The sequence below is a fragment of the Zootermopsis nevadensis genome, unplaced genomic scaffold (assembly GCF_977971745.1).
Source record: "Zootermopsis nevadensis isolate Lab colony 2312 unplaced genomic scaffold, Znev_1.0 Znev_ptg000007l, whole genome shotgun sequence".
NCBI classification, from domain to species: Eukaryota; Metazoa; Arthropoda; class Insecta; order Blattodea; family Termopsidae; genus Zootermopsis; species Zootermopsis nevadensis.
In genome coordinates this window covers 13,861,452-13,885,866 of record NW_028259139.1, presented here as the reverse complement: position 1 = coordinate 13,885,866, position 24,415 = coordinate 13,861,452, and the positions used below count along the sequence as shown (strand labels likewise).

Sequence of the window (24,415 nt, the reverse complement as noted above, 5' to 3'; positions counted from 1 at the left end):
TTAGCCCTGTCAGCTGCACAATATTACTTTTAACAAATGAGCATTGTGACGAACGAGGGTCGTGAAATAACAAGGAACTATATTTATGCTCGGAACTCCGCCATGGTTAACCAAGCCTACGACGCCGCTTGGTCACAGCAGCTAAGTTGCATTATTAGAGGTTAGGTTATTTTGTTGTTGTGTTTATCGTTGCATTGTTGACAGTATTTTGGTTAGGAAATACTCCTTAATATTATGAAATTAGCTGAGTCGGCATAATATACAGAGCTCACGTATCTGGCAGTAGCATAGGTTAATTTAAATCCTGGAATTCATTTAACATTAAAGAGAATACATATTTTATAAAAATATCTGTTCTAGAAGTTTTCTATTAATCTCATACCGTGTCTAGTTAGTGGTAGAGACATTAACACACTCTTGTAGTAAAGGCAAAAGAAGATTCAAATTAGATAAAGAAGAAACAGTTGGACGCATTCATTAGTCTTTTTTTCCTGTCGGATATAAAAACAACAGCTTTTACCCTGGTTTGTCACAGGAGGCAGCACATGTCCTACTTCTCGCTACCAGCTGTAACATTATCTCGGTCATAACACCGGTTCATCTATACGACAAGGATGACCTAGTCAACGGCTGCGTGGCTTCTTAAACTTTATACCATCTCAGCTTGCTGCATTTTCACACACGTTCATCGACAGTATTTACACAGTGACCTCGTATTAAAATAACACGCAGCTGTTTTACTCTTTTCTTAAAATTGTGTCTTCTTTTTTGTGTGTTGTTTGTATTAAGGACAGGATTTGTAAGAACAATGGGTTCGTAACATTTCAGACAGTATGACGAGATGCTTTTGTCTTTTTTTTACCGGTAGGAGACACAGTTCGTGGTTGACATTTGCTTAACCACGGTGAAGTGTTGCGTTTATCTTGTCTTAACTATCAACTGCATGAAGGTTCGGCATGTTACGTCCATCATAACAGAATTATTAAATAATTAGCAGGTTTTTAAACGGTAGGCTGTGAATCAGCTTATTCTGGGAATTTTAAAGAAGTACACTATAAGATTTAACCGAATTTAATTTTGCTCTGGACCGGTTCACGAAACATAATCACCAAAATTTCTAACTAAAGAAAAACACTGGTTGGTCTGAAAAAATGTTGGTACGTGATATAAAATATTGACACTAGATAAAATCGGTAAAGATTTTACCCCAAGTATGTTTTACGCGGTCTATAACAAAGTACAATAAAAATATAGTCTATTCTTTATACAGAAAGAATTTTTTTTCTGTAATTAAAATAAAAGCATTATAATCAGGTAACACTGTCATTGACATACGTACTTCTTTGCCTCTTGTATTCAAGTACACAGTAGGCCATGGACGAGCGAAATCTTTTGTTTCTATTCTGTGAACGTTGACAATATGAGGATGTCAGTATGCCAAGTTAGTGTTTATCGTACAATGACAGTTAACATTATAAAGATATGGACGATCCTTTTTCAAAACAGGGATCTATAAGATGTCCATATAGACCCTTTCGATAAAATAATATTCAGCTGACCTCTAACCTGAAACTAACTAGGTATCGGTATCAATGAGAAAGCCGGGTCATGCCCCTTTGGAATTATATCCTGGCATTTGTCTTATAACTGAGGAAACGCACAGAAGACCTCAGTCAGTGTAGCCGAGTCGTTGGACCCACTTGGCCGATTTCTCAGGCAGTCACCGGGAATTATTTAAAAGAATGATCGGCATGCAGTGTCGGTCAGGGTAGGCAGGTGATCCAAGCTGAGAGCAGAAAAAACGAAGTCGTTGATAACTGCTACATAAAGGACGTCGGTGGTAGCGTTGTGTCTGCAAGGAACCGTGGTTGCGGAGTTCGACCCACAGATCAAGCAGGAGTTTCTGGTAGCGTAAACCGGCAGGAGCGAACCTCTGACTGTGATCAGCCACCAATAAGATGAGAATTGCCCCGCTCAGACACGCGTGTCTTTCAGAACGCCGTGCTCTCTCAAGAACTGTTCCATTTCCAGCGTCCTGCCACGAACACCATCGTCATTCCGAAAAGCCAGCATCAGAGCTTTTCCGCTGTTTGTCCTAGGCCGCGTAGCCATACTCGGCTACAAACAGGAGGACGGTTTTAAGGACAGCTCGAGGACAAAGTTCCCCCGCTGGGAGGTAGATTTTAAAGAGAGGGAGAGAGAGAGAGGAGTGTCGACTCTATGCAGGCATGGCGAGGAAAGTTCTCCATGATATTTGCGATTCCCTCAAGCGAAAACTGATTCTGCGGGAAAGAGGGGTCAATCTTTCTGGATCGGAGTGGTTGGGAGTCCACCACTGACACCTCGTGACAAGCGGACTTATGCTGCCACCCGCAGGGGCAGCCTGCCGCTCGGTCTGTCTTCCTGTGTCGGATGAAGTGAAGCCTGAGCCTTAACGACGCGGCCACCCCGGACGACGTGGCTCCAGCCAGGGCCCAAGGTCTCCTGCTCGGAAGAAGGCTGTACTGGCGCCGATCTGGGAGCTGGAAGACGCGTGAAGACGTCGTTCTCTCGGCCAGGCTCCCCTTGCGCACGCTTCCACTACTGCAACCACCGGCGTTAGCAGTGTGCTTGCCTCTTCAGCTGGAACATTTAAGACGATGCTTTGGGGTGACACACTTCCGAAATGGGTGCGGGTCCCCGCGTGTGGCCGGCGACAGAACGCATCTTAACAACATCAGGACCTGGCCACATCGACACAATGGAGTGTGGTGTCAAGGGGCGGTTCTTCTCGGAGTCCTGTTCGCATCCTCGCTCACATCAACGGCTCCAACATTGGCCCGGAAGCAGTCAGCAGTCTCGGGCACCAACATCAGCATCAGGCCTTTCGTCAGGGTCACGAAATTGCTTGCGGACTTCGCACGAATGTTCACCCCGGAGACGTTAATTGGGGTGTTGTTGTGTTGATCCCGGGAGGGGGGGGGGCTGCTTTGTCCACTTGCGAGTTAGAAGTGGTGCCACTGGGCGCTATGCTCAGCGCCCTGAGGCTGCGTCCATAGAAGAAACGTGCACCGGCTCGGTGCCGGTATCTGTAGCTGTGGGCTTTATCGTCCCACTTGGCGCTTCGGCGTGAGCGTCCAAGTGTCCGCCACCAGTGGCGCCAGCCGCGACGTCCTTTTCCCCTCTGGGGAACTTGGATACGAGGGGAGATCCGCGCGACCCCTTGTCAGATGTTTGGCGAGATAAATTACATCTATCGACGTACTGATAAACGAAAACTGCATTACATCCCCATTGCCCATTTGCCTTATTCATTTTGTGCAAAATTCACGTGGAAATGCTTCGGAAATATTCTGTGGGGTTTAAGACTCGTCAGCTCCACATTACTGATGTGGTTGGTTACGTCTATAAAAAACTCTTGGAAACAGAAACTTTCTTGATAAGCTGAAGTTCGTTAAGCCAGTCAAGAAACTCCTCGCCTCGTATAGATCTGGAAGTTTAATTTCCGCGTCCACAAGAGTCCGCCATCATTCTATCAAATTACGATCTAACTTTTTTTTAATTATTTCTATGAACATGAATCTGTTATTTGAAACACGTTAGAAAGAATTATAAGTAACATTTTATGTTTCATAGATAATAAGAACGTAAGACAGAGAAAATACTTCTTGTGATGTTGACCTAAATGTGCAACTTACGAACAAGTCAATTCAGTTCATTTAAGCAATATTTCTGTTAATTATCCTATGTTGTGGAATGTGTGAAAGTTTGTAGCGCAGTTTAGATTGTCTTTCAGGACGAACACCAAACTAAGTTTCTGGGTTTGAATGCGACAGTTCATGTGAGAAGAAGAATGTTATTCCGTCTTACGCTTCGGCTGATATTATTGGTAGCTCCCGTGATGTAGCCCCCACTTTCGATGTCACACTGAACATCCAGTTTATTAGTTGTAATTACTCACTCTCCGGTCTGAATCTGGGTTAACACAAAACATGACCATTTTGATTTTGATGTAATTCAACTGTGGTTCCATTTTCTTAGAGTCATTTACATTTTGAGGCTCCGCTAACCTAACCTACCAAAACGTAATCATTTTCTGTTTCGTAGTTTCGATGTAGTAGAAAAATAACTTAAGCTTAAACGTTTGGCCCACTACAGTTACAACATTCATACTTTGAGATCTGATACCCCGTGCTACCAAGAATTCTTTACGCAAAACCAGAGGAAACTTTTTATTTCAGTGGTTTAAAATTAAATTGTCCTTAGACCTTGTCTTTGAACACTTTCAATTTCTGTTTTATGGTATTCTAAACAACAAAACGATATCAATATTTTTGCAACCATGGTGACATGAATAACCAAAAATTAGTTTGCACACTGTTGTAGCCCTATAAATATTTCTATTCTTCACAATGACAACAGTCAAAGTTATCAGAGTACATTAATAACTGCGGTATAGAGAACATCATTTTCAGAATAAGATGGTCGGAAATTGCTCGCATGTACGTAAGTTAATTCGCTAACGAGATATGCAGTTCTTCAATTTGTCGCTGGCAACAGGTTTAAGCATCCTGCACAGGTGCAAACATCGATTTATTTCATGTAAAATAAGCAATATATAGAGTGTCCCACTTAACGTGAAACCGCCGCGACAGCAGGCAGCGAACGAATGACCGGGAAGTAAGTTTGTCACAAAGCAGAGCATAGCCGTCGCATGCTAGTAGGTGCGTTCCGAGTTACGTGGGACACACTGTATTAGACAAATATGAACAAACAAATTCATCGGACACGTTTTAATTTCGGCCTATACAGTCGAATACCACATTTTTACGAAAAACGTTTCGTTGATTCGAACATGAAAAATGCGAATGGATGGCTAAGATCTCGCCATTGTACGTTCATCTAATGTCATGCAATGAACGGGTCGAAACCAAGTTGTTTACACAAATTAAAGTCTGAACCGTTTCCAGTCCAGGAAAGGAATCCTATCAAATTCCTAATAAGTCAGTGTCGTGTCCCGTGGAACAGAACAAGCCAGTTCCCTTCTCTAACTACAATCCTGGGTCTCGTAGACCTCAACACTTGTCTGCGAGGATGACTTGTGGTTAATAAGAAAGTAATACACAAAAAATGACTAACTGCTATTCTGGTTTGAGGGGTGAAGCTAACGCCATTTTGTTGTGACGTGAAAACGCTTATTCCAGCAAATGGCGTATACAATTCGAACTCCATGATTGGAGAATAAGTAGTGCGAAACCATTTTCTATCGATTACTGTACAGAAAAGGAAGTTAATACGGAGAGAAATCGTGAGTTAATTTCATTTCATGGTCGAAATGGCGGTGGAGAAATAGGTTGCCTTGTAGCTTCGAAGCTTTCCGTTTCCACACCAACTACTAGACAACTTTTACTTTAAATCTGGTAACAGCAAAACCTTTTATTTTAACGCTTCGATTTTGTTTGGAACGGAGTGATTCAAGAAACCAGAACGCCATCTCAGAAAACTTTCTCTCTGATTATAACGAAACAAAACCTGGTCATTATTAAGTGACCCTTTCTCAAGTAACAAGTTGCCATCAATAATATTTGTGTTCCGCTAACCACACTTCAGTTCAAGGTTATGTAGAACGCTTCGTAAAGGAAGGAATTTCACCACCACACACGTTGATTTAATATCGGTTCTAAGACACTGAAAATAATCTGTAGCTTTCTCTCCTCAAAACACGAGCATTCCTTCACAGAGACGGTTCTGTCTTATTCAACTACAGGGCTTTAAGTTATCATAACAGAAGAATGTGGACCAACACTCACTCCGATCGAATATCGAATCTGTAGTCTCTTAGGGCTACCGCACACGTAAGACAAACAGTCAGACGACTGTTTCGTCGTTCGCAAGTTACACTGTTACGACACGACAGCGACACGACTGGCAGTCGGTTACCTCTACCGACAACCCCGGACTTTTCTGTCTACCAACTGTCGTTGGCCCTTCGAATTATTTGAACGCGCGCAGACGAACGACGTTTCATTTCGTGAGAGCATTTGCAGACAGTAGACGATTGTCAAACATGGATTTTGTTGAAACTGCTATAGTATGTGCACCTGTGATTCGCCTCAATAAAAGGAGGAAAAGGAATTACTGGGTGCATCCATTATACAGTGAGAGACTGTTGAAAGGAAAATTCCATACTATGTATGAAACATTACGGAATTATCCTGCAAAATTCTTTTCATATTTTCGCATAAGTACACAAAGTTTTGATGAAGTTCTATTATTGCTGAGACCGAGTATAACCTATCAAGATGCGTCTCGCTATTTCACCTGAAGAAAGACTGGCAGTGACACTAAGGTAAGTGAATAAATAAAATCAACTTTACATTAATTATTTTTATTATTCTTATTTTTAAAGAAAGAAACTTAGATACAATGTGAAGTTATGCCTTGCTCTAGACAAATAACCTAGGCAGACAGCCTAGTATCTAAAGGCCTAATATGTCAGAATCACAAGAGAAATTGGAATAATATGTTTGGACTGTGTCATTTGAATTTGGAGAACTGAAATCAGGATGCACTGGAGTAGATGAGCAACGTCGTTGTATTTCTTCGTAGTTGACTGAGGTTGTTGCAGCAGCTTGCGTCCAAATAAAGGCATTCCTTTAACCCAGATGGCCCAGCTGCATTCCACGTGAAAGGGGGAATTGTTCTGCTCTTAAGTTTTTAATCACGCTCAAAATTCTTATCTTCGCCTCTAATTTTTTCTCTTCGCCTAGCTTTTTGAGCGAAGGAACTAAGGAAAGTGCGAAGTGGACATCTTCGTCGTCGGAATTTCTTGAACTCAAATTGTTGAGTAAAGATTCCTCGAAAGGCTGCTGCTTGTTTCTTTTTTCTTCCGTGGAAGATTGTGCTCTGTTTTCAGCCTCGTTTACGTGGTCGATTCCCTCTTCTTTATCGCCATCGTCATCTGATATTACATTTGTTTCCGTTGTGGGAAGTAAAAATAACAATTTTTCAAAATATATATATTTCCTCCTCTTCGATGATGATTGGCCGGACTTGGTCTGTTTCTGGGCGCGAAGCTCTCTGCTAAAACATGATCTTAAATTCTGCCACTTCTTTTGTATGTCTCGACCTAGAAATAGTGACAATATTTTATATAATATAAGTTTATAATACGACCCTACTATTTTATGCTATGTTGTGTGATTTTATGTTACGTTGTACGTATAGGTCTATTATGTTCTGTGATGTGATAGTATTTATATTGTATTATGACCATATTCTAGACTTGTCCCATTTTTTTCAGATATTTGGCAACCGGCGCAAGCTTCAATTCGCTGTCCTTTGAGTTCTTAATTGCACCTTCAACGTTAAGGTTGATAATCAAATGCACCTGCGCCAACATTTGGAGTATTTTACAACCGATCTATATACCAGGAAACATAAAAGAAGAAGATTGGATCAAAATAGCTGATCAATTCTAACAAAGAACCAAGTTTCCCAATGTAATAGGTGCCATTGATGGAAAGCATATTCGCATTATCCAACCTCCTGCAAGTGGATCAACTTTTTACAATTATAAAAAGTATTTTTCACAGGTGTTAATGGCATGGACTGATGCAGATTACAAATTTATATTTATAGATGTCGGATCATACGGATCTTCAAGTGACTCAACCATTTTTAAGAATTCGAAAATGGGGAGAATGTTGGAACCTAACCTAACCTAAACATCCCGACTGGAATGCCTTTGCCTGCTTATGAAGACGACCGAGCGTTGCCGTTCTCTGTTGTGGCGGACGAAGCTTTTGGGTTATCAAAACACGTCCTGAGGCCATATGGAAAGAAAAAGTTGACAATGCTCAAAAGAATATATAATTATCGACATACAAAGGCTCGCCGAATGGTGGAGTGCACTTTTGGAATTTTAGCTAACAAATGGAGGGTTTTGCACAGACCATTAGATGTCAGCATCGGCTTCTGCGACTGCATAATTAAGGCATGTTGTGTACTTCATAATTTTGTTCGCTGTAAGGACGGCACACGTTTTGTTGATACTGTACAGGATATACACAAATAATGGTGCGGTTTCAAAAGTTAATAAAAAAAATATTTCTCACCTGACGGTGTATGTTGTGCCCGTGTAAGGTGAGAAATAATTTTTTTATTAACTTTTGAAACCGCGCCATTCTTTTGTGTATACTCTGTATATGAGTGTCCTCTTGAAAGTACTGTTGTTAATAACGTACGAAATTGCGGAACCGATGTTAGGAGTTTCTTGTCGAAGTTTTTCATTTCACTTCAAGGATCAATACCAAAGCAATACGAAAAAATGTAATAGGCAGGTCGTGTGAAGACAATAAACATTTTACCAAGAATGACAGATTTGGTGCCATATAAGATGAAACAACATTTAATTTGGAATAAAATAAAAATTACCAAGCAAATCGGTCTACACTATAAGTAAAAATTTAAATTGTTAAAATGTAATTGTTGAAATTAAATAAAAAACAAATAAACTAACCTGTTTCAGTCTTTTTTTCGGGTGACAATTCGCTCCAACCTGGTACCACAACTGAACAAATCTCTTGCCAAAGTTCTCTTTTAACATTGATGTTTACATAATCTTTCAATTTTTTGTCATAAAGAGCAGGGCGTCTTTCTACCTCTTCAATTAATCGTTCGATATTATCTTCTTGCGACATTTCTGACTTCTGTACTCGGCGAGGATAGAGCGAAGAATGTGGAACAAAAGAGAACAAGAGAACGACTGTTTAGTCGTACGTGTGCGCATGCTCGTGGACTGAACTGTCGTGTCGTTTATTGATCGTATGCTTCAGCCGACGACAGAACAGTCAGCCGACGGTTAAGTCTTACGTGTGCGCTGGCCTTTATAGAACGAAGACCAAGACAGTCTTAAATTCATTATTTGAAGACAAATCTCATCCGAATAATAATTAAACCTTCGGTCCCTTTCTCACGGGGAAACCCCCCCCCCCAACACTTCTTCATTATAAAGATCAACTTGTTAAGAATATAATCAATGTTTAGTGGATACCCTTCTAACATATCCCGGTAGTTCTTTCCCGTCACAGTTTGTTCAGCAAAAAAGAAAGGGCCAATGATTCTGTCTCGTCCAATTGCGCACGACAAATTAACTTTTGGGCTATCACGTTGATGTTCCATAATGACATATGGAGGTTCATTACCCCATATTCTAACATTATGCCGATGGACTCGTGCCGAAACATGAAACGTAGCCTCATCACTGAACATAAACCTGTCTAAAAATTCCCCATCATGATCTAACCTATCAAGAATGTCTGTAGCAAATTCGAATGGTTTAATTTTGTCCCGTGGATAAATTTTATGTAACACCTGAATTGCATTGCCCCAAATACCGGAGAATTTCATTCTCCAGTTAGATGGAGCTCCTCCACATTTTTCCACATTCGTGCGGGATTACCTAAACCAAACATTTCTTCAGCGATGGGTCGGACGAGGAGGGTGGATAGCCTGGCCTCCACGCTCTCCAGATCTTACCCCTATGGATTTTTATTTCTGGGGTTATGTGAAGCAACAAGTGTTCTCTGCCCAAATAACAAATTTGGACCATTTGAAAGAACGGATCACTGAAGCTGTTTCATCTATCACACCGGATGTTCTCGGTCGTGTATGACAAGAGCTTGAATAAGCGCATATCGAAATCTACTGAACAGGTAAGATTCTTGGAGAGTTTCTCTTTATTTTGAAGTTTATTTCATGTGTCTATCTTTCTTTGTTCCAAAACTATGACTGCTTGTTACCCCACCATTATTTTACGGACACATTGTATATTTTTTATCTCTCTATTTTGCCAAAATACGAGTTTCATTTTAACATAATTCCACTTTGTTCAATTTAAATATAAAAAATCATTATTGGACTTCTCGGTCCGCACATAGTGTACAATTTGAGGAATGAGTCGGGTGGAAGAGAACCGCTAGTGCCCGCGGGCCACAAGTTGTAAATAATAACAAGCTCGGAAATTATATTCATGTCACAGAACGTAAATGTTTTGCGTTCATTGCAACGAGCATGAAACGATATAAAATTCCGCCTTTTTCGATAATTACCACTTTGGCCACCAGATTGCAACACCTCAGTTCAGAAGGTTCCGACCACAGGCATACCTCGTAGATATTGCGGGTTCGGTTCCAGACCACCGCAATAAAGCGAGTCACGCTAATTTTTTGGTTTCCCAGTGCATATAAAAGTTATGTTTACACTATACTGTAGTCTATTAAGTGTGCAATAGCATTATGTCTAAAAAACAATGCGAGAACATTGCGAGAATTATCAAAACGTGACACAGAGACACGAAGTGAGCACATGCTGTTGGAAAAAATGGCGCCGATAGACTTGCTCGACGCAGGGTTGCCACAAACCTTCAATTTCTAAAAAAAAACCAATATCTGCGAAGCGCAATAAATCGAGGTGTGCCTGTATTTAACGCACCTTCGTTGTTTCTAGTTTTTCCTCGTAAGATGATCTCTTGTTGAAAAGGAGCGAGAAGCCGGGAAAATTATTTAATTTCTTATACAGTCGCGGACCCCCAGAGTCCGCAGACCACGGGTTAATAAACGCTGGGTAGAGTGTAATAATCTGTGAAGTTGGAAACGCAGCAAAATGTAGGTTTCAGAATTGCATGTTACAGTCCGATAGGTCTCAACGTAACCACGGTAATGTACACGCAGAAGGCTTTCTTGGATGACAATGCAGAAGGAAAACACCGCAGCTACAGAGACTTGACATCTGGTGTCGCACATCATACAGAACCGGTTTCGTCTGTTGATATCATAACTATAACACAGACCTCCTTTTAAGAGCACGCTCGTCTGTCTGTGTCAGGAAGTTCTCGGTCCAGGGCAGAGCAACTATAGGCTCTATATTAAATGAGGCTTCTTACTACATCCATTACTGAGGCGGCAGTGTCCGCAGGGTGTGAGCTTAACGCGGGCTCAGAAGCGAGATGAGGATCCGACATTCTTCACATGTCCAATGTCTGATCTTTGGTAGAGGTGAAGACTGCTTTCTGTGAGCATAAAATCCTCACACAGATCTGAAAGCTTCCCCATCAAAGTTCTGTAAGCGTCCCGTCACATCGTATTAGCCCAAACTATCCTAGCCACATAGCTAATCCTCGTTATTCATTATTATAAACAGACCACTTCATTTGCCTCTCCGTCAAAACATTTACGAGAACATTTCGCTTTCAGACACTTATAATTTACGTATATTCGTTCCTTAAAGTCGGAGACCATGTTTCGCACCCATACAAAACAAGAGGCAAGATTATGTTTAAGCTTTAGCCCTTAAAGTCCAGGGTTATCTACACGCGGGGTGAAACGAAATTTGAGCACAAGCTCTCAATAGTGTGATTTCTTGTTACAAAATAAATCGAAAATGTTTTCCAATATATGCCCTTAGTAGCTTAGTCAAATGGGGCGACACAATTCCCAGCAGTGGACTCCTTAAGAATCTGACAGGTTCTCAGCTGTTGCGGGAATTCCCTGCCTTTTATATAACTCGGAGATTCACTGCCTCGCCACCTGCCCCTATAATGAGCCAGTAGAATCCATTCGACGCACTAAGGACACGAGTGTTCCTGTGTGTTCTGTCTGAATTAGTATCGCCCTCCCATCTTCGTCTAGGTCTAACAAGTGGTTTAATATCCTCAGGTTTACCGAAGAATATTTTGTATCCGTTTGTCATCTGTCACATGTTCCACGCATATAATTTTAGTACCTAATAGTAGGTCATTATCGAGCTCTTCATTATATGATTTTCTCCAGCTTAATGTTAATGCCTTCCTCAGGTCGACTCTTCTGTTCCTGTTAAGTTGGCGGTCTTCAGTTCCGAGTCGATGCGGCTAGTCGCCCGAGAGTATATTATCATTAATGACGTCATGTTTTATTAAGTAGACATATTTCTTCATCTTGGAGCCACAGACTGATTCCAGCCTTGACCTACTCTAACAGCAGAGACTCAGAAGTCAATTCAAACTGGAGGTAGGGCTCCTTTGGAGGCATCTGAAGATAACCAGGACAAGCGTTCGTCATCCATGCATCAAGCGGGATTAGAATCCGCGATCCCAAAAGTGGAAGACTTCAGATTATGCTACTACCGCGATCGGATGGATCATCGATTATTAACGGTGCTGTATCAACTGCAGTGACTATTTAGCGTCGAATGGTTTGGACAGATGGCGTTTGGTCAAACTGAAAGAGATTGGAATTGGGCGTAGCCTGTTTCATAATACTATCCCGGCAATTACCAGGAGGGACCTTAAAAAACCACTAAATCCCCTCAAGGTAGTCGGCGTTCCGGCCCAGATTCGAACATGCGCCTTCCGAATAAAAGTCAGAAACGTTTCCGTTTGACTAAAAATGCCTTGCGGCTGCGATAAGCTCTTTTTGTTGCCTTCTTATTTTCGCTCTAATTCTTTGTTCCCATATTTGAATGACGTTACAGCTGTTAAGTTGTTCTGGAGACTGGCTGAATTTATTAACCACTTTGTGAAAGTAGTTCCACTTCAATTTGAGAACTCCGTTTCGGCGATGTTCTCAAATGTTGGACACAGGAATGCTCACTGCGAACGGAAATAAACTTTAGAAAGCAGCGGAAATTTTGTGACACGGGGACGCGGCAACTTGCATGCCTCAGGTCAGAGATTCTCGTGAACCGTAAAAGTGGGGCGCGTTTCGGTTGCCATTGCATGTACTTAAGACTGTCCACACAAGTTACTTATACTAAAGTCATATTATAAGTCTTACAGACTTACCTCAAGGTAACATCACACTTCAGTACTTTATGACAGTGGTATTCAACCTGGGGTACGCGTACCCCCGGGGGTTCGCGAATACATCTTAGGGGGTACGTGAAATTAAAAAAAAATTTTATGATAAACACTGAAAAAATCAGTAATGTAATTTATTTAATTTATTTTATATGTAGATTATATAGTATGTATAACTTGAATTATACACCAACAACTTTGGGGGTACAAAGTTGAAGAGAAATTATATCTGGGGGGTACGCGAACAAAAAAGGTTGAATACCACTGCTTTATGTGAAGACTCCGTGGAGTTTGAAAAAGCTGATTAGCGGTTTACATTTGTTTCGGTTGTGTTACCCACTTTTGGAAAACAGACGTTTACCTGTTTTTCTTAAGGGTTTGAAACACTAGTGACAAAGTTCACTGACTTCATAAATCATACTCATTTAATTTTGATTTACTGTCTGTCTCATAATAGAAGTAACCTCTGTAATATTTGAGGTTATGAAGGCGGTGAATACGAAGATGGCTGACTTCTGGGTTGTACCGCCGTGTAGTCTGGTAGAAGATTACCAGCAGCAAGGACCTCTGAAACGTACGTAAACTTTTACCAGACTACAAGGCGCTGAAACCCAGATGACAGCCATCTTCAGAAGCAACTTCTGCTCACATCCTGTTGGTCTTAAAGTTGCTGGTTTCCGAAAAGTTTGTCCACCAGGATTCTGTACCTTCTTTATTTATTTCTGTTCCCCCCCCCCCACATTACTTACATGCCCTCAATTACGATTCCTTTGATTTAATTACCGCAAAATCCTTAGTGAGGTACGTTAATTACGAGTCTGTCGGTCCTCTCAAATTCACTTGTTTTAGATATCAACACACCGGTTACTTCGAGACAGTACGTCAGAATATTATTCCTGAGGTATTCCTCAGGCACATTTCAGATGAACAGAGGTCTGACAATCAACTGTTACGGAACTACGGACAGAAATTGCGGAAGATTGAACAGGCGTAAAACATGATTATACTGATTTATTACCGGTGTATTACCGGTATTTACGTTTCAGTATGCACGTGACGAAGAATCTTAATGAATAGTTTCCTGGTCAATTTATTAACCGCGGCGGTCCGCAGAATTGGCCACCGTGATTACCGGACCTCAGTCCGCTATATTTTCTTGAATGAAGTTACATGAAAATAAAACATGGCGTATGAACGTAAAGTGAACAGAAGAAAAGAATTACAGACCCTGGAATTTAGATATTGTAAAGCGTTGGAATGACCTTGCTACGCATAGCACCGGGGGTACTAAAAAAACTGGGTCTATGATGGAGGAATTGCGGTCCCATAACAAAACCCACCAGTCGGCCATCTTACACAGACTTCGTCTGCAATGTAATTAAAACATATTTTGATTTCTATCTCAGACGCTGGTGATTCATGTGAAGACTATGATTCAGCAGCCCTTTATTCAGACGACTCCACGGCCATCGGAAGCAGCGGAAGCTATAACCAGCGGATCGAGTGTCAATTGTACTCACCGTCTGTGATGTTGAGACGAGCACCGAGCGACCATTCGGAGCAATCCCTTGTTTACGTGTACGAGACAGGATCCAGGAAAAGGAAGATGGCCCTGCCGAAGGGAAACCTCGTCGGTGCACAGGGAGGTTCAGTGCCAGCTGCAACTCTTCTACGCAGACACAGCACCAACAGCCACCTCACGACAACCCACAGGTGATGACCCTCACGTGCCTATAATAAGAGTAATAACAATATTGAACTGGAACCTAACCGACGTCGCTTCGGGAGTTGGCTCTGCTCCTGTCTTCAGGTCATTGTGCTGACACTAGATAGAAAATCCTAAAGGACTTGGGATTGAACCTGTCACCACATAAATAAATGTAATGATGAAATATCTGCTAGTATAATGACAATGAATCATCTGAAGACAGGAAGAAAACTCCAAAAAGTAATTTATTTACAATACAAGGTGTCCGGGGAGGAAATGTCAGGACATCATCAGTTGATTCTTGAAGCAATTCTAAGTAAAAAATGTTATATCAACATGGGTCTAATTGTTAACGGTTACAGAGATAATGCAGGTCTCTGCATCACCACTTATGCAGATCCCAACACCCAGAGTTGTTTTAGCGTACATTTCAAACAATGCCGGCAGTTTCCTCGTACGAAGATTACGCATAAATGGTTCTTGTACACGGAGGTGGTCACCTTGAAAACAATCTGGACTAATATAGTAGTATTTATTGTGCATATATTTGGTACATACCACAATTCACATTTTTTTATCCAAATGCAGAGACCTGCATTATCTCAGTAACCGTTACGAATCAGATCCATGTTGATATAACATTTTTAACTTGTAATTGCCCAGAGAATCAACTGATGAATTCTTGGAATTTCCTCCCTCGACTTCCTGTGCATGTTTTATACAATTAAACAATCACAGAAGTTGTTTCCACGTCAGAAATTAGTACAGCAATCATGTGCATATTACCGATTTCAGGGAAGTAGAGAGTAGAATGTCATAATATACAGACAGGACCGTACTTACACTTCTCGGGGCCCGAGGCGCTAAGATTTTCGGGCCCTCTTTAAAAATACTAGAGAAAAAACCATAAATATAATCATAAAAAAACAATTATTTTTGCCGATCTGTTTAAACATAAACGTTGTAATACTGCGAAATATAAAGAACAATACAGAACTAAACTCTGTGTTGCAACAGCCCCTGAGGGTATGATGACCAGCCATACGGCTTTGGCGGGTTATTACGTGGTCAGCGCATCGACTCCCATCGCCGTGTTTCTGGCTTTCGTGACCAGAGTCCGCTGCCCTTTTAAAAGTAGCTCCTCATTTCACATCACGAATCTAGGGGGCCCCGATCGATAAAGCACAAATTATTGAATATTTTATTTAGAAATAATAATATAATTTTGTCATTGGTTGCCACAGAAATACAGAAACCTGCACACAATAAGACGAAAGGAAATATAATATTTGGCGTGGCCCGGTCTCCCGGCTTGGTTTAATGTTTTCTTATCTCAAATAAGTAAGGGGGTCCCGATTTCTTCTTGCACCCGGGTCTCAAGTACCTTTGCATTACCCTGATATTTATCATCGTAATTTTTACGTAGTAAAATTCGTGTTTGTTTGTTTTTACTTTTTGTAAAAATTAACTTTATTGGGGGCCCCAGGCTGGCGTCTCATGCGCCTGCTATTCTGATTTGTTGTGGAACTTAGGCATGTGGATAGACTTTACCTATTACTATATATTGCTATTTTACCTGATTTTAGATCACGAAAAACGATGCATGGACAGCTGGTGTCTGGCTGTTACCCCAGCAAGTTCAGCAACACAGATCCATCATACATCATGGCATCACATGACGATTTGCAACATCCTTACTACGATATTTACTGTTCGAAGCCTATACAAGTCACTCCTCACCATTTTGGCCTCAGCAAGTACGGTCATCTAAAGATAGATTATTCCTTCAGTTGGAACTCTCTTGACAGATACATTGCCACTGACTGAGTGCAATAATTTCAATGGAGGGATAGGTTAACAAAATGACATCTTGTTCCCACATCTGTTCTGAAAAATGAGAGAATATGGCGAAGTGAGTCTTTCATATACTAATTTATTTAAATCTTATTAGTACTTTAAAAATAGTAAAATTGCTTGTCAGATGGCACTGGCAAGGCAAATAAAATAGTTACTTTCAGTATCTTCTACAGTTTACTGTAGATGAATGGGAATCAGGAATTTATATGGTTAAAATGTAATAATGAAAATTATTTCCTTTAACCCCTTCACTGCCAGTGGTGAATATTCTTAATGTATTGGTAGGGTAGCAGTGATGTTATGACAAACTACATAAAATTTTTTGGTTCATTAGTTTCATTCTTGAATTCTTGTGCCTGATTCAACAATCCTGAACTGCAGACTTCAGAGTCATTTTTAATACAATAAAAAGAATGTTTAAATATTTTTAAGGCAATGACCAGTTGTGGTAGACTTACTTTCTTCTTCTTCCTGTAGCTCTACAACCCCGTGTGGGTCGCCACCTCTTTTTTTGGAGGTTACTTAGTCTCGAAGTTCATTTCGGAATAGTGAGTGACAAGCCCACTGCCTCTGCTCTGCACAATTTCTACTCAGTCCTGATTTGACTGCTAGAGATTGTTCATATCCTATGTACCAGTATTGCTGCATACAAACTCTACCACATGTACTTCGGCGTGGATCAACCACAATACTTCATACTATACACACAATCTAATACCTTTTTATAAACAGTTTCACACAACATAAATATTTCTGTCACATATATTACATTTTAATCATGTAACATATATATACTCTTAACATATTTTATTTACAGCTGATGGTGTTCAACATAAATATTATAAGTCTGACTTTAGAATTTTATATATAAGATGGCTCATCTAGTATATGGCGTAGAATTTAACTTGATACCACCACGTTCTGAAGTAATAACACTGATGATTTAATGCAGATATTGTTTTGTTGCATAATCAGTAGAATATTACCATTGCGTTCAAACACTGCTGCAGGATGGTCTCTTGTAAATGGGGGGCTTATACCTCAAAACCAAGAAAAGAATTTAGAGATATGAAAACTCAGAAGTTATTCTGAGCTTGAGTCCTACTGAGGATGGCGTAAGTTGGAAACTAAGTATGATAGAAGAATGGCACCTATACCAGAATTGTTTTTTGCAGTAACGACATTACAAAACCAAAGGTCACAAACCTGAAAATCCAATTCTGGTTCGAATTCTGATGAAGATGTGTCTTGTACCCTAGAAACTAAAGATGAAAGAACACACACCAAAATTGTGTGTTTCAGCAATGAGATGACAGGAGCAGTGCAAACTGTATAATTTTGAAATAATTATGTTGACTGTCTAAGAGTGGTTTAGCTCAGCTAAAAATGACAGCTTATCGAGCAAATCGTAACATTACTGTGAAATTAAAAATGTGTGAATCATCATAGGCCATGCTGACAGTTATAACTTTTTTAATAATGGGAATCAGCATTTTCCTTACAATTATCAAAAATGTGAAATTACTGACTGGGTATAAAATCATGTAAAAACTGTGAAAGAGGTGAAACTAAGTAGAGGATGGTTTGGAAGGAGCAGTCAGGCAAATAATACATGATCAAGAGCAGTTTTCTTGGAAACATATGGATATTATAAAGCAATCCTCGTTGACAAAGGTAATATTCAGAATAAAGGTTGTAAAAATAACTTAAGTATCTTATGTAAGGAATACAGTGGGGAAAATAAGGATATAAGATACTAAGGCATCAGGCAAAAGCATGGCAACCAGTGTGCAAAACAGCATTAAGTGACTAGCACATCAGAAATAATAAACTATTAGTTGAAAGAGGAGGAGATAAAGAATAATGAAACAGAGGAATGCTCATGATTTTTCACTTTGTACGCTTCTGAATGTTTTGCATGCATTTCAATCAGTATCAGTGTTGAAAACTGGTTTAACAAGATGAAAGATCCAGAGTTTGCTGGCTAAAGGCAACCTCAGCTTACTCACATCACAGTGGCCTATGTGATAATAGCCCCTAAAATGGAAATGTAATCATGAACTGTCATAACTCTGTACTTTAAACAATGTTGCAAGTTAATTCTGTCATATACAGTGACTCAGTCAACTAATAGTTATAATCAAAAGCAAAACATATCAGTCAGCAGCAAATATAAATTTTCTCTCCTCATTACTGTGAGAATGGAACAAGGACTTCTCATTCCAAGAAAGTACAGTATTTGAATCTCATACTGGACATACTCCTTACAGTTAATGAACGTCACAATGTAGTAGCAACCACACTGCCTTGCAGTCAGAAGGTACATCCAGACTGACCCTGAGGCCCAGAAATGAAGCCGACCACTGCCAAGGTTAAGAAAGTGTGGAGCTATACCTCCACTCCCCATATGTGCATGGTGTGATGCTCTGTTCAGCACAGGGACAACTTTACCTTTACCATGGTTCAAATATCATTCCTGAGTCACCATATTCTGAGCTATTCCATGATTTTCCTTAGTAGTGCCAGGATACTATCTTAAAAATAGGTTATAACTTCCTCTTTTCAATTCATAATATGCTGAATATCCTGTACTTAAGAGATAATTTCTGGAGGCGATACAACAACTTTTAATAGTCGTTTAGGAATTATCAGAATACATCTTATATACAAATTAGTAAGTTACAAAGCAATGCCAGAATGCCAGACTAGTCTGAAGTATTCCTGCCTACCTCAACATGGGCTTACTATATTAAATAATGTGGAACATTTTATTCTTTTACAAACTATCCCCTTCATAATGTATCTTTAGCATTACAACAAAATAATTTTCGTTTTTTCGCTGGCACAAATCTTCTTTTCTTTCCCTCTAAGGATTGATTAGACTCCTGCTTTAAAGGACCATTAGCAATTGTATCAAGATCTGCTGGTTCAGTCACAAACTGCAAATGAGGCATAATGGAATTTCTAGTTGCAACGCTGCTGTTATCAACAAAACTATTTGTTGACACTGATGTCATAAAAGAAGTGGAAGATGCTTTTGCACAGATATTTAAAGTACTGTATTCCACTGGTTTACCATCTCCAGTACCAACATTCTCAGAATCTGCAAAATCATCTAGTGAGGGTAATATGTTTTCTTTATCAGATGAAGATTGTGCTGAATCATAAACTGATGTTTTCTTTAAAATTGAATGTAAAGGAATTATTGAAGGTTGGCTTTGGTTTACACTAGAAGGAATGTGATACTGGAATGGGTTGTTTCTTCTTCTTCTTGTTCCAGGTATGAAACTTTCTGAGGAGTTGGGTGGCAATGGAGAACATGGTGGTGGTAATATCTCTTTCTCTTGTATCATGTTATTGTATTGTTGTTCCATTGCTAGTACTTTCTGTAGAGAAGAACAAAATTTTTACATAAAATTTAACTGTGCATAAATAAAATAAAATGTTTAAATATCAAAAATGGTAAAAAAAAACAAAAAAACAAGTGAATGTCATACTCTATTTTCAGGAATATTCATCATACTTGTGGTTTGAATTCTGGCAGTACTTGTATTTTTTCACTTGACCATGTGGTCCATACCGTTCATGTCAAATGGGTAATGGGATATATAAAGCTCTTGCCTCTATTTAGGTCTAGAACTTGTGGAGTTTTATGCACATGAACATGTTAATGCTTAGGTAAAAAGGTAATTATAATTAACCTTACCAGTACCTTGCCTTTCAGTGATCTGATGCAATTCTTCAAACAAAATTGGCAACACTTAAAAAAACAATTATTTACTAACCTTCTGATAAAGAACAACATCAGTAGCAGCTCGATCCCGAATCTGTTGACTTTCGGCTTCAGCTGCTTTTAATCGCTCTTCCATTTTATGCAAACGTTCTTCATATTCAAGCACAATTATATTGATTTCATTAGAATTTTGATTTTGAATATTTTCTAACTTTTTAGCCAGTTCAGAACACTGTGCATGAAACTTTGCTTTGATGACTTCTACCTCTCTCTCAGCTTCCATTACTGAATAAATAAGATAAGAAATGTGTAGAAGAACTAGCAGAATCTGTTGTGGAATGCCTCTACTCCTCATTAAGCTAGCTACAGATTTACAATGTAAGGACTCTTAGAAACTATTATCACTCTTCTCAAAGTGAAATTTAAGTTATGCTTTAAAACTGATAGCCAAACAATGCTGTAAAATATCATATGAAGGAATGGAATTATTCTACTGTCTCTTATTTAACCTATAGGATGGCAGATGTTCTCAGACATAAATTCAGAGCCACACCAACATAACCCAGAAATATAGCAGGCCAGTGGTTTAAATCTTACCTAAATAACAGATGGCAGAAAGTAAAATTAGTTCCCCCCATACCAATCACAATATCTAATCAGAATGGGTCATTGCCGCAAGGCTTGGTACTTGATCCCTTACTTTTCCTCATATCCATCAATGATCTGCCTGCAACTATAAACTGTCAATATAAACCTACTTTCATTGCTCCTCATACAAGTAACATTATTAAACATCCAAAATGTACAGTCTTTAAAATATCATGAATTATGTCTTTGCCAACCCAAACAAATAGTTTAAAGCTAACAAATTGACACTAAATTTTGATGAAAGAAAATATATAAAATTTGCCGCTAAGAACAAGATATGTCCCAGTTTAAACGTAGGTTTTGACAATAAATTAATTGAGGAAGAAGAATCAAATTCCTTGGCTTACAAATTGACAATAATTTAAATTGGAAGAAACTCATTAAATTTATTATTCTCAAACTAAACTCTGCATGCTTTGCCATGAAGAAAGTCATACCACTCACGACAATAAATAATTTAAAATTAGTTTTCTTTGCTTACTTCCACTCTGTACCATCATATGGGTTAATCTTCTGGGGAAATTCAATTTACATTCAAAAAGAAAATGGTCCAAATAATGGCAGGTGTTAAAAGCAGAACCTCTTCTGGAAAATTGTTTTCAAAATTTACTATACTTCCACATGCAAGTGAATTCATACTCTGGTGGACAACTTAGACAATTTTCAAAGAAATACAGATGTACACAATTTAAACGCAAGACATAAATATGACCTTCAAATGCACAATATTAACCTTATTAAATATCAAGAAAGAGTATACTACATAGGTATCAAGTTATTCAATAATACTCCACCTACATTTAAAAGTTTAAATCATGATATGAAAGTATTCAAGCCTGATTTAACAGATAACCTCTTAACTCACTCATACTCTGTAGATGATTTTACATCTGCTGAAAACTCTTAATCTTTATGTATATGTGGAACACGTTTTTATACTTGTATTTAGAATTATTAAGTTTATATATAAATTTACTTGTATTATTACATGTTTTACATCCTTCGGTTTACCTCAAAGAAGTTTGTATGGAATGTAAATAAACTCTTAACTCTAACTGGTAAATAAACTTACCTCTTTTCTCACAGCTTGATTTCAGTTCTTCCATTTCATGATTCTGACTTAATTTCATCTTTTCTTGATTAGTGTGCCATTTTTCTTTTTCATCTGCCAATTGCTGTATATAAGAAGAGACAAGAATGACATTCTTTGATATTTTGTACAACAGCTGGCTAATTAAATAATTAAAGGAAGAAAAAATATACTGATGTGTGAATCTTGCCCTCAGACTCTGCAGAGCAAAGTCCTTCTTCAGAAGCTAATATTCATTGAGCTATTCAAAAATTTCCCACCTTTCACACAACCTGAAGGATCATTACTGCATTCACAAGAGACTGCTAAATTAAAACATTGAACAAAACATGTACATCTCACTAGAATGTGTATGCAGTGTCTGAAAAACTGGTCATATTGATGATCTCACTGTATTAAACAAGACTACAATATTGTGTACACTTAACAAGCACATTTTCCAGAATTCTTAAACAATTGCCTATATGAGGCTCTTGTTTTGCTGCCTGTCACTATTCTAACAATTTCCTTTTGAATCGAAATATTATTTTGCTGTCTGCTGGGGTTTCCCAAGAAAACAAATTCATAGGACATGATCAAATGGAAATATCCAAAGTAGACTAATTAAAAGTTTATGTGATAGTCCTCATAGCAAAGCATGCTGAGCTTAGGTTAGTGATAATGCACTGATTATGTGTTTTCCATTATTGTCAATTAGTAGGCAAAGAAATTTAATTGTTTCTACTTCTAAAATTGTTTTATTCTCATAACCTGTAAGCAGATGAACATAATTTTTGTTGGCTGCACAAAAATTCATTAAATTTCTTTTGTAAAAATTTAATTTGATTTCATTGGCTTCAATTCATTTGTACACGATAGCAAAGACATCATTAATTTAAATTTGAAAACAGTCAATTTCTGGATGTGAAATAACAAGATTAGTATCACCTGCAAAAATTATGAGTTTAGACTGAATGTTAATGGTCGGCAGTAGGTCAATGTAATATATGAAGAAAAGCAGAGGACCAAATATTTAACTTTGAGGAACTCCATGTTTTATAATGACCCAACCTGAATAGGTGCTATTATTTGACTCTTGTGATTTCATTCCTACTTGTTGCCTTCTGTCATAAAGGTCTGCTGACCACCTGCATTTCAAATTCCACAAAACTGTAGTTTACCAACATTTCAGAGGTCATAAAATAAGCAAACAAACAAACTATTTACACTATAAAAAAGACACTAGTGCCAAACACGTTTCAACCTCAAGAGGTCATCATCAGTAGCAAAAGGGGAAATTAATTCATTTAGTCAAAATGGTTTAAAATTGGTTCAGAAAACAAATCATGAAGTAGAGTATTTTACAAAAGCATTACACTAGATGTTGGTTTCACAGGAGTTGAACTCTGCACTTAGCTATTGATCCAATGGTCCGGTGGCCGTAGCTGGTCTGCGGCGAGCCATGGTTACGTCGCCCGTACGTGTGAACTCCAACGAAGCGTGGGTGTGGAGTAACACTCTTGAGGTTGAAACGCGTTTGGCACTAGTGTCTTTTTATAGTGTTACTAGTTTGTTTGTTTGCTTATTTTATGTTCTAATACACTACACAGTATGCAAAGTTTTAAGATTTCAGAGGTCCTCAGACTCACCACCATGAAAAACTGAAGTCCTACTTAATTCTACGTCTTGTTCTTTGCACTGATGCAGTACACTCAACTGATTAATTTGGATTCTTTTTAATAAAAATAGTCACTCCTCCTTTTGCCATATTTTGTCTGCCGTAACTAGCTCTTAAAATACAATGCATGAAAGAATGCAACAGAAAACCAACATTTGAAAGGCTGGACAGAAAAAAAGTGTACCTTAAAGGGTCTGTTCATGTTTCTAACACCTACTAACTTAAAACTGTTGTACACCTACTGTCCTAACAGTTTATTTTGTCAAAGTCATTGTGGAATTGAAAGAATAGTATAATTCCGACATACTCTTTTCAGGTCAGCCAAACTTGCTTCAAGTTGTTTCATGTGTTCTGATAATCTTATATTTTCACCTGCAAAATCGAAAAATAAAATTATGATCTCGTATGACATCTTTCGTTTTAAATACTCAAATAAGGGTTATATTTCTGTGTACTTTTGACATCAAGAAGACTTGAAATGGTGTCTTGCTGTTGAAGTACTAACTCTCGACTGATGTTCAGTTTACTACGTAAAGTTTTTTCTAAGTCTTGAACGACTTTGTTTTCTTCCTGCAAGTGTTTTGTAATTCCTTCGTACTTCTGACGAAGCATTTGCTCCTTCAAATAAAACTGAAAATTTGCAGAAACAATTTATTACAATACTGTTAACAGCAAGTTAATAAATAAATAATACCACAAGAAATCTCGTCAACCTCTTTGATTTTGTAGAAGTCTGTCATAATATTATTCACGTCTGCATTCAATTCATTTTCAGTACCCATGTTAAGGAAGAAGTGTTTTTAATATTATTCTAATAAATGTCTACTTCACCACCTTAAACAAATCATTGTTCCAATTAAATTATCCATAACAAAGGAAATACCAACATACACATAAGCATCTCAATG

The 24,415-nt window shown here is 38.7% G+C and overlaps 3 protein-coding genes and 1 long non-coding RNA gene across 7 annotated transcripts in view; 1 reads left to right on the top strand and 3 right to left on the bottom strand.

The window, feature by feature from the left end:
- Positions 1 to 14,475, bottom strand: part of LOC110835077 (uncharacterized) — a 28,288-nt gene extending 13,813 nt beyond the window's left edge. Inside the window, exon 1 of the mRNA XM_087344384.1 lies at positions 14,335 to 14,475. Coding sequence (XP_087200510.1) covers positions 14,335 to 14,369 — 35 coding nt within the window. The 5' untranslated portion in view covers positions 14,370 to 14,475. The remainder of the gene's footprint in view (positions 1 to 14,334) is intronic.
- LOC147874627 (uncharacterized) overlaps positions 1 to 21,845 on the top strand; it is a 26,642-nt gene extending 4,797 nt beyond the window's left edge. Inside the window, exons 2-4 of the mRNA XM_087344383.1 lie at positions 14,221 to 14,527; positions 16,109 to 16,434; positions 19,251 to 21,845. Of these exons, the coding sequence (XP_087200509.1) occupies positions 14,221 to 14,527; positions 16,109 to 16,349 (548 nt within the window). The 3' untranslated portion in view covers positions 16,350 to 16,434; positions 19,251 to 21,845. The remainder of the gene's footprint in view (positions 1 to 14,220; positions 14,528 to 16,108; positions 16,435 to 19,250) is intronic.
- Positions 6,352 to 14,224, bottom strand: LOC147874628 (uncharacterized). The gene is made up of 2 exons (XR_015533948.1): positions 8,501 to 14,224; positions 6,352 to 7,108 (listed from the first exon to the last, which is right to left on the bottom strand). It is a non-coding gene; the product is annotated as an uncharacterized LOC147874628 (long non-coding RNA).
- LOC147874626 (uncharacterized) lies at positions 16,693 to 24,415 on the bottom strand. 4 transcript variants are annotated; one of them, XM_087344382.1, is made up of 6 exons: positions 24,221 to 24,415; positions 23,963 to 24,137; positions 23,815 to 23,879; positions 21,833 to 21,935; positions 20,165 to 20,397; positions 16,693 to 18,416 (listed from the first exon to the last, which is right to left on the bottom strand). In XM_087344382.1, the coding sequence occupies exons 1-6, from the start codon at positions 24,287 to 24,289 to the stop codon at positions 18,390 to 18,392; spliced, it is 672 nt and encodes a 223-aa protein (XP_087200508.1). In that variant the 5' UTR covers positions 24,290 to 24,415; the 3' UTR covers positions 16,693 to 18,389. The 4 variants fall into 4 exon arrangements, with proteins under 4 accessions (XP_087200508.1, XP_087200505.1, XP_087200506.1 ...); XM_087344379.1 differs by lacking the exon at positions 16,693 to 18,416 and adding an exon at positions 18,983 to 19,765; XM_087344380.1 differs by lacking the exon at positions 16,693 to 18,416 and adding an exon at positions 18,983 to 19,765 and having other exon boundaries at positions 24,342 to 24,404.

What these genes read in the sequence shown, in the direction of transcription:
- LOC147874626 (XM_087344379.1), bottom strand. Translation starts at nt 24,289, where the DNA reads ATGGGTACTGAAAATGAATTGAATGCAGACGTGAATAATATTATGACA. An exon ending in ATCAAGCTGTGAGAAAAGAG is followed by an intron (nt 20,398 to 21,832) that starts GTAAGTTTATTT and finishes TTATTTATTCAG; the next exon opens with TAATGGAAGCTGAGAGAGAG. An exon ending in ATGTTGTTCTTTATCAGAAG is followed by an intron (nt 19,766 to 20,164) that starts GTTAGTAAATAA and finishes TCTTCTCTACAG; the next exon opens with AAAGTACTAGCAATGGAACA.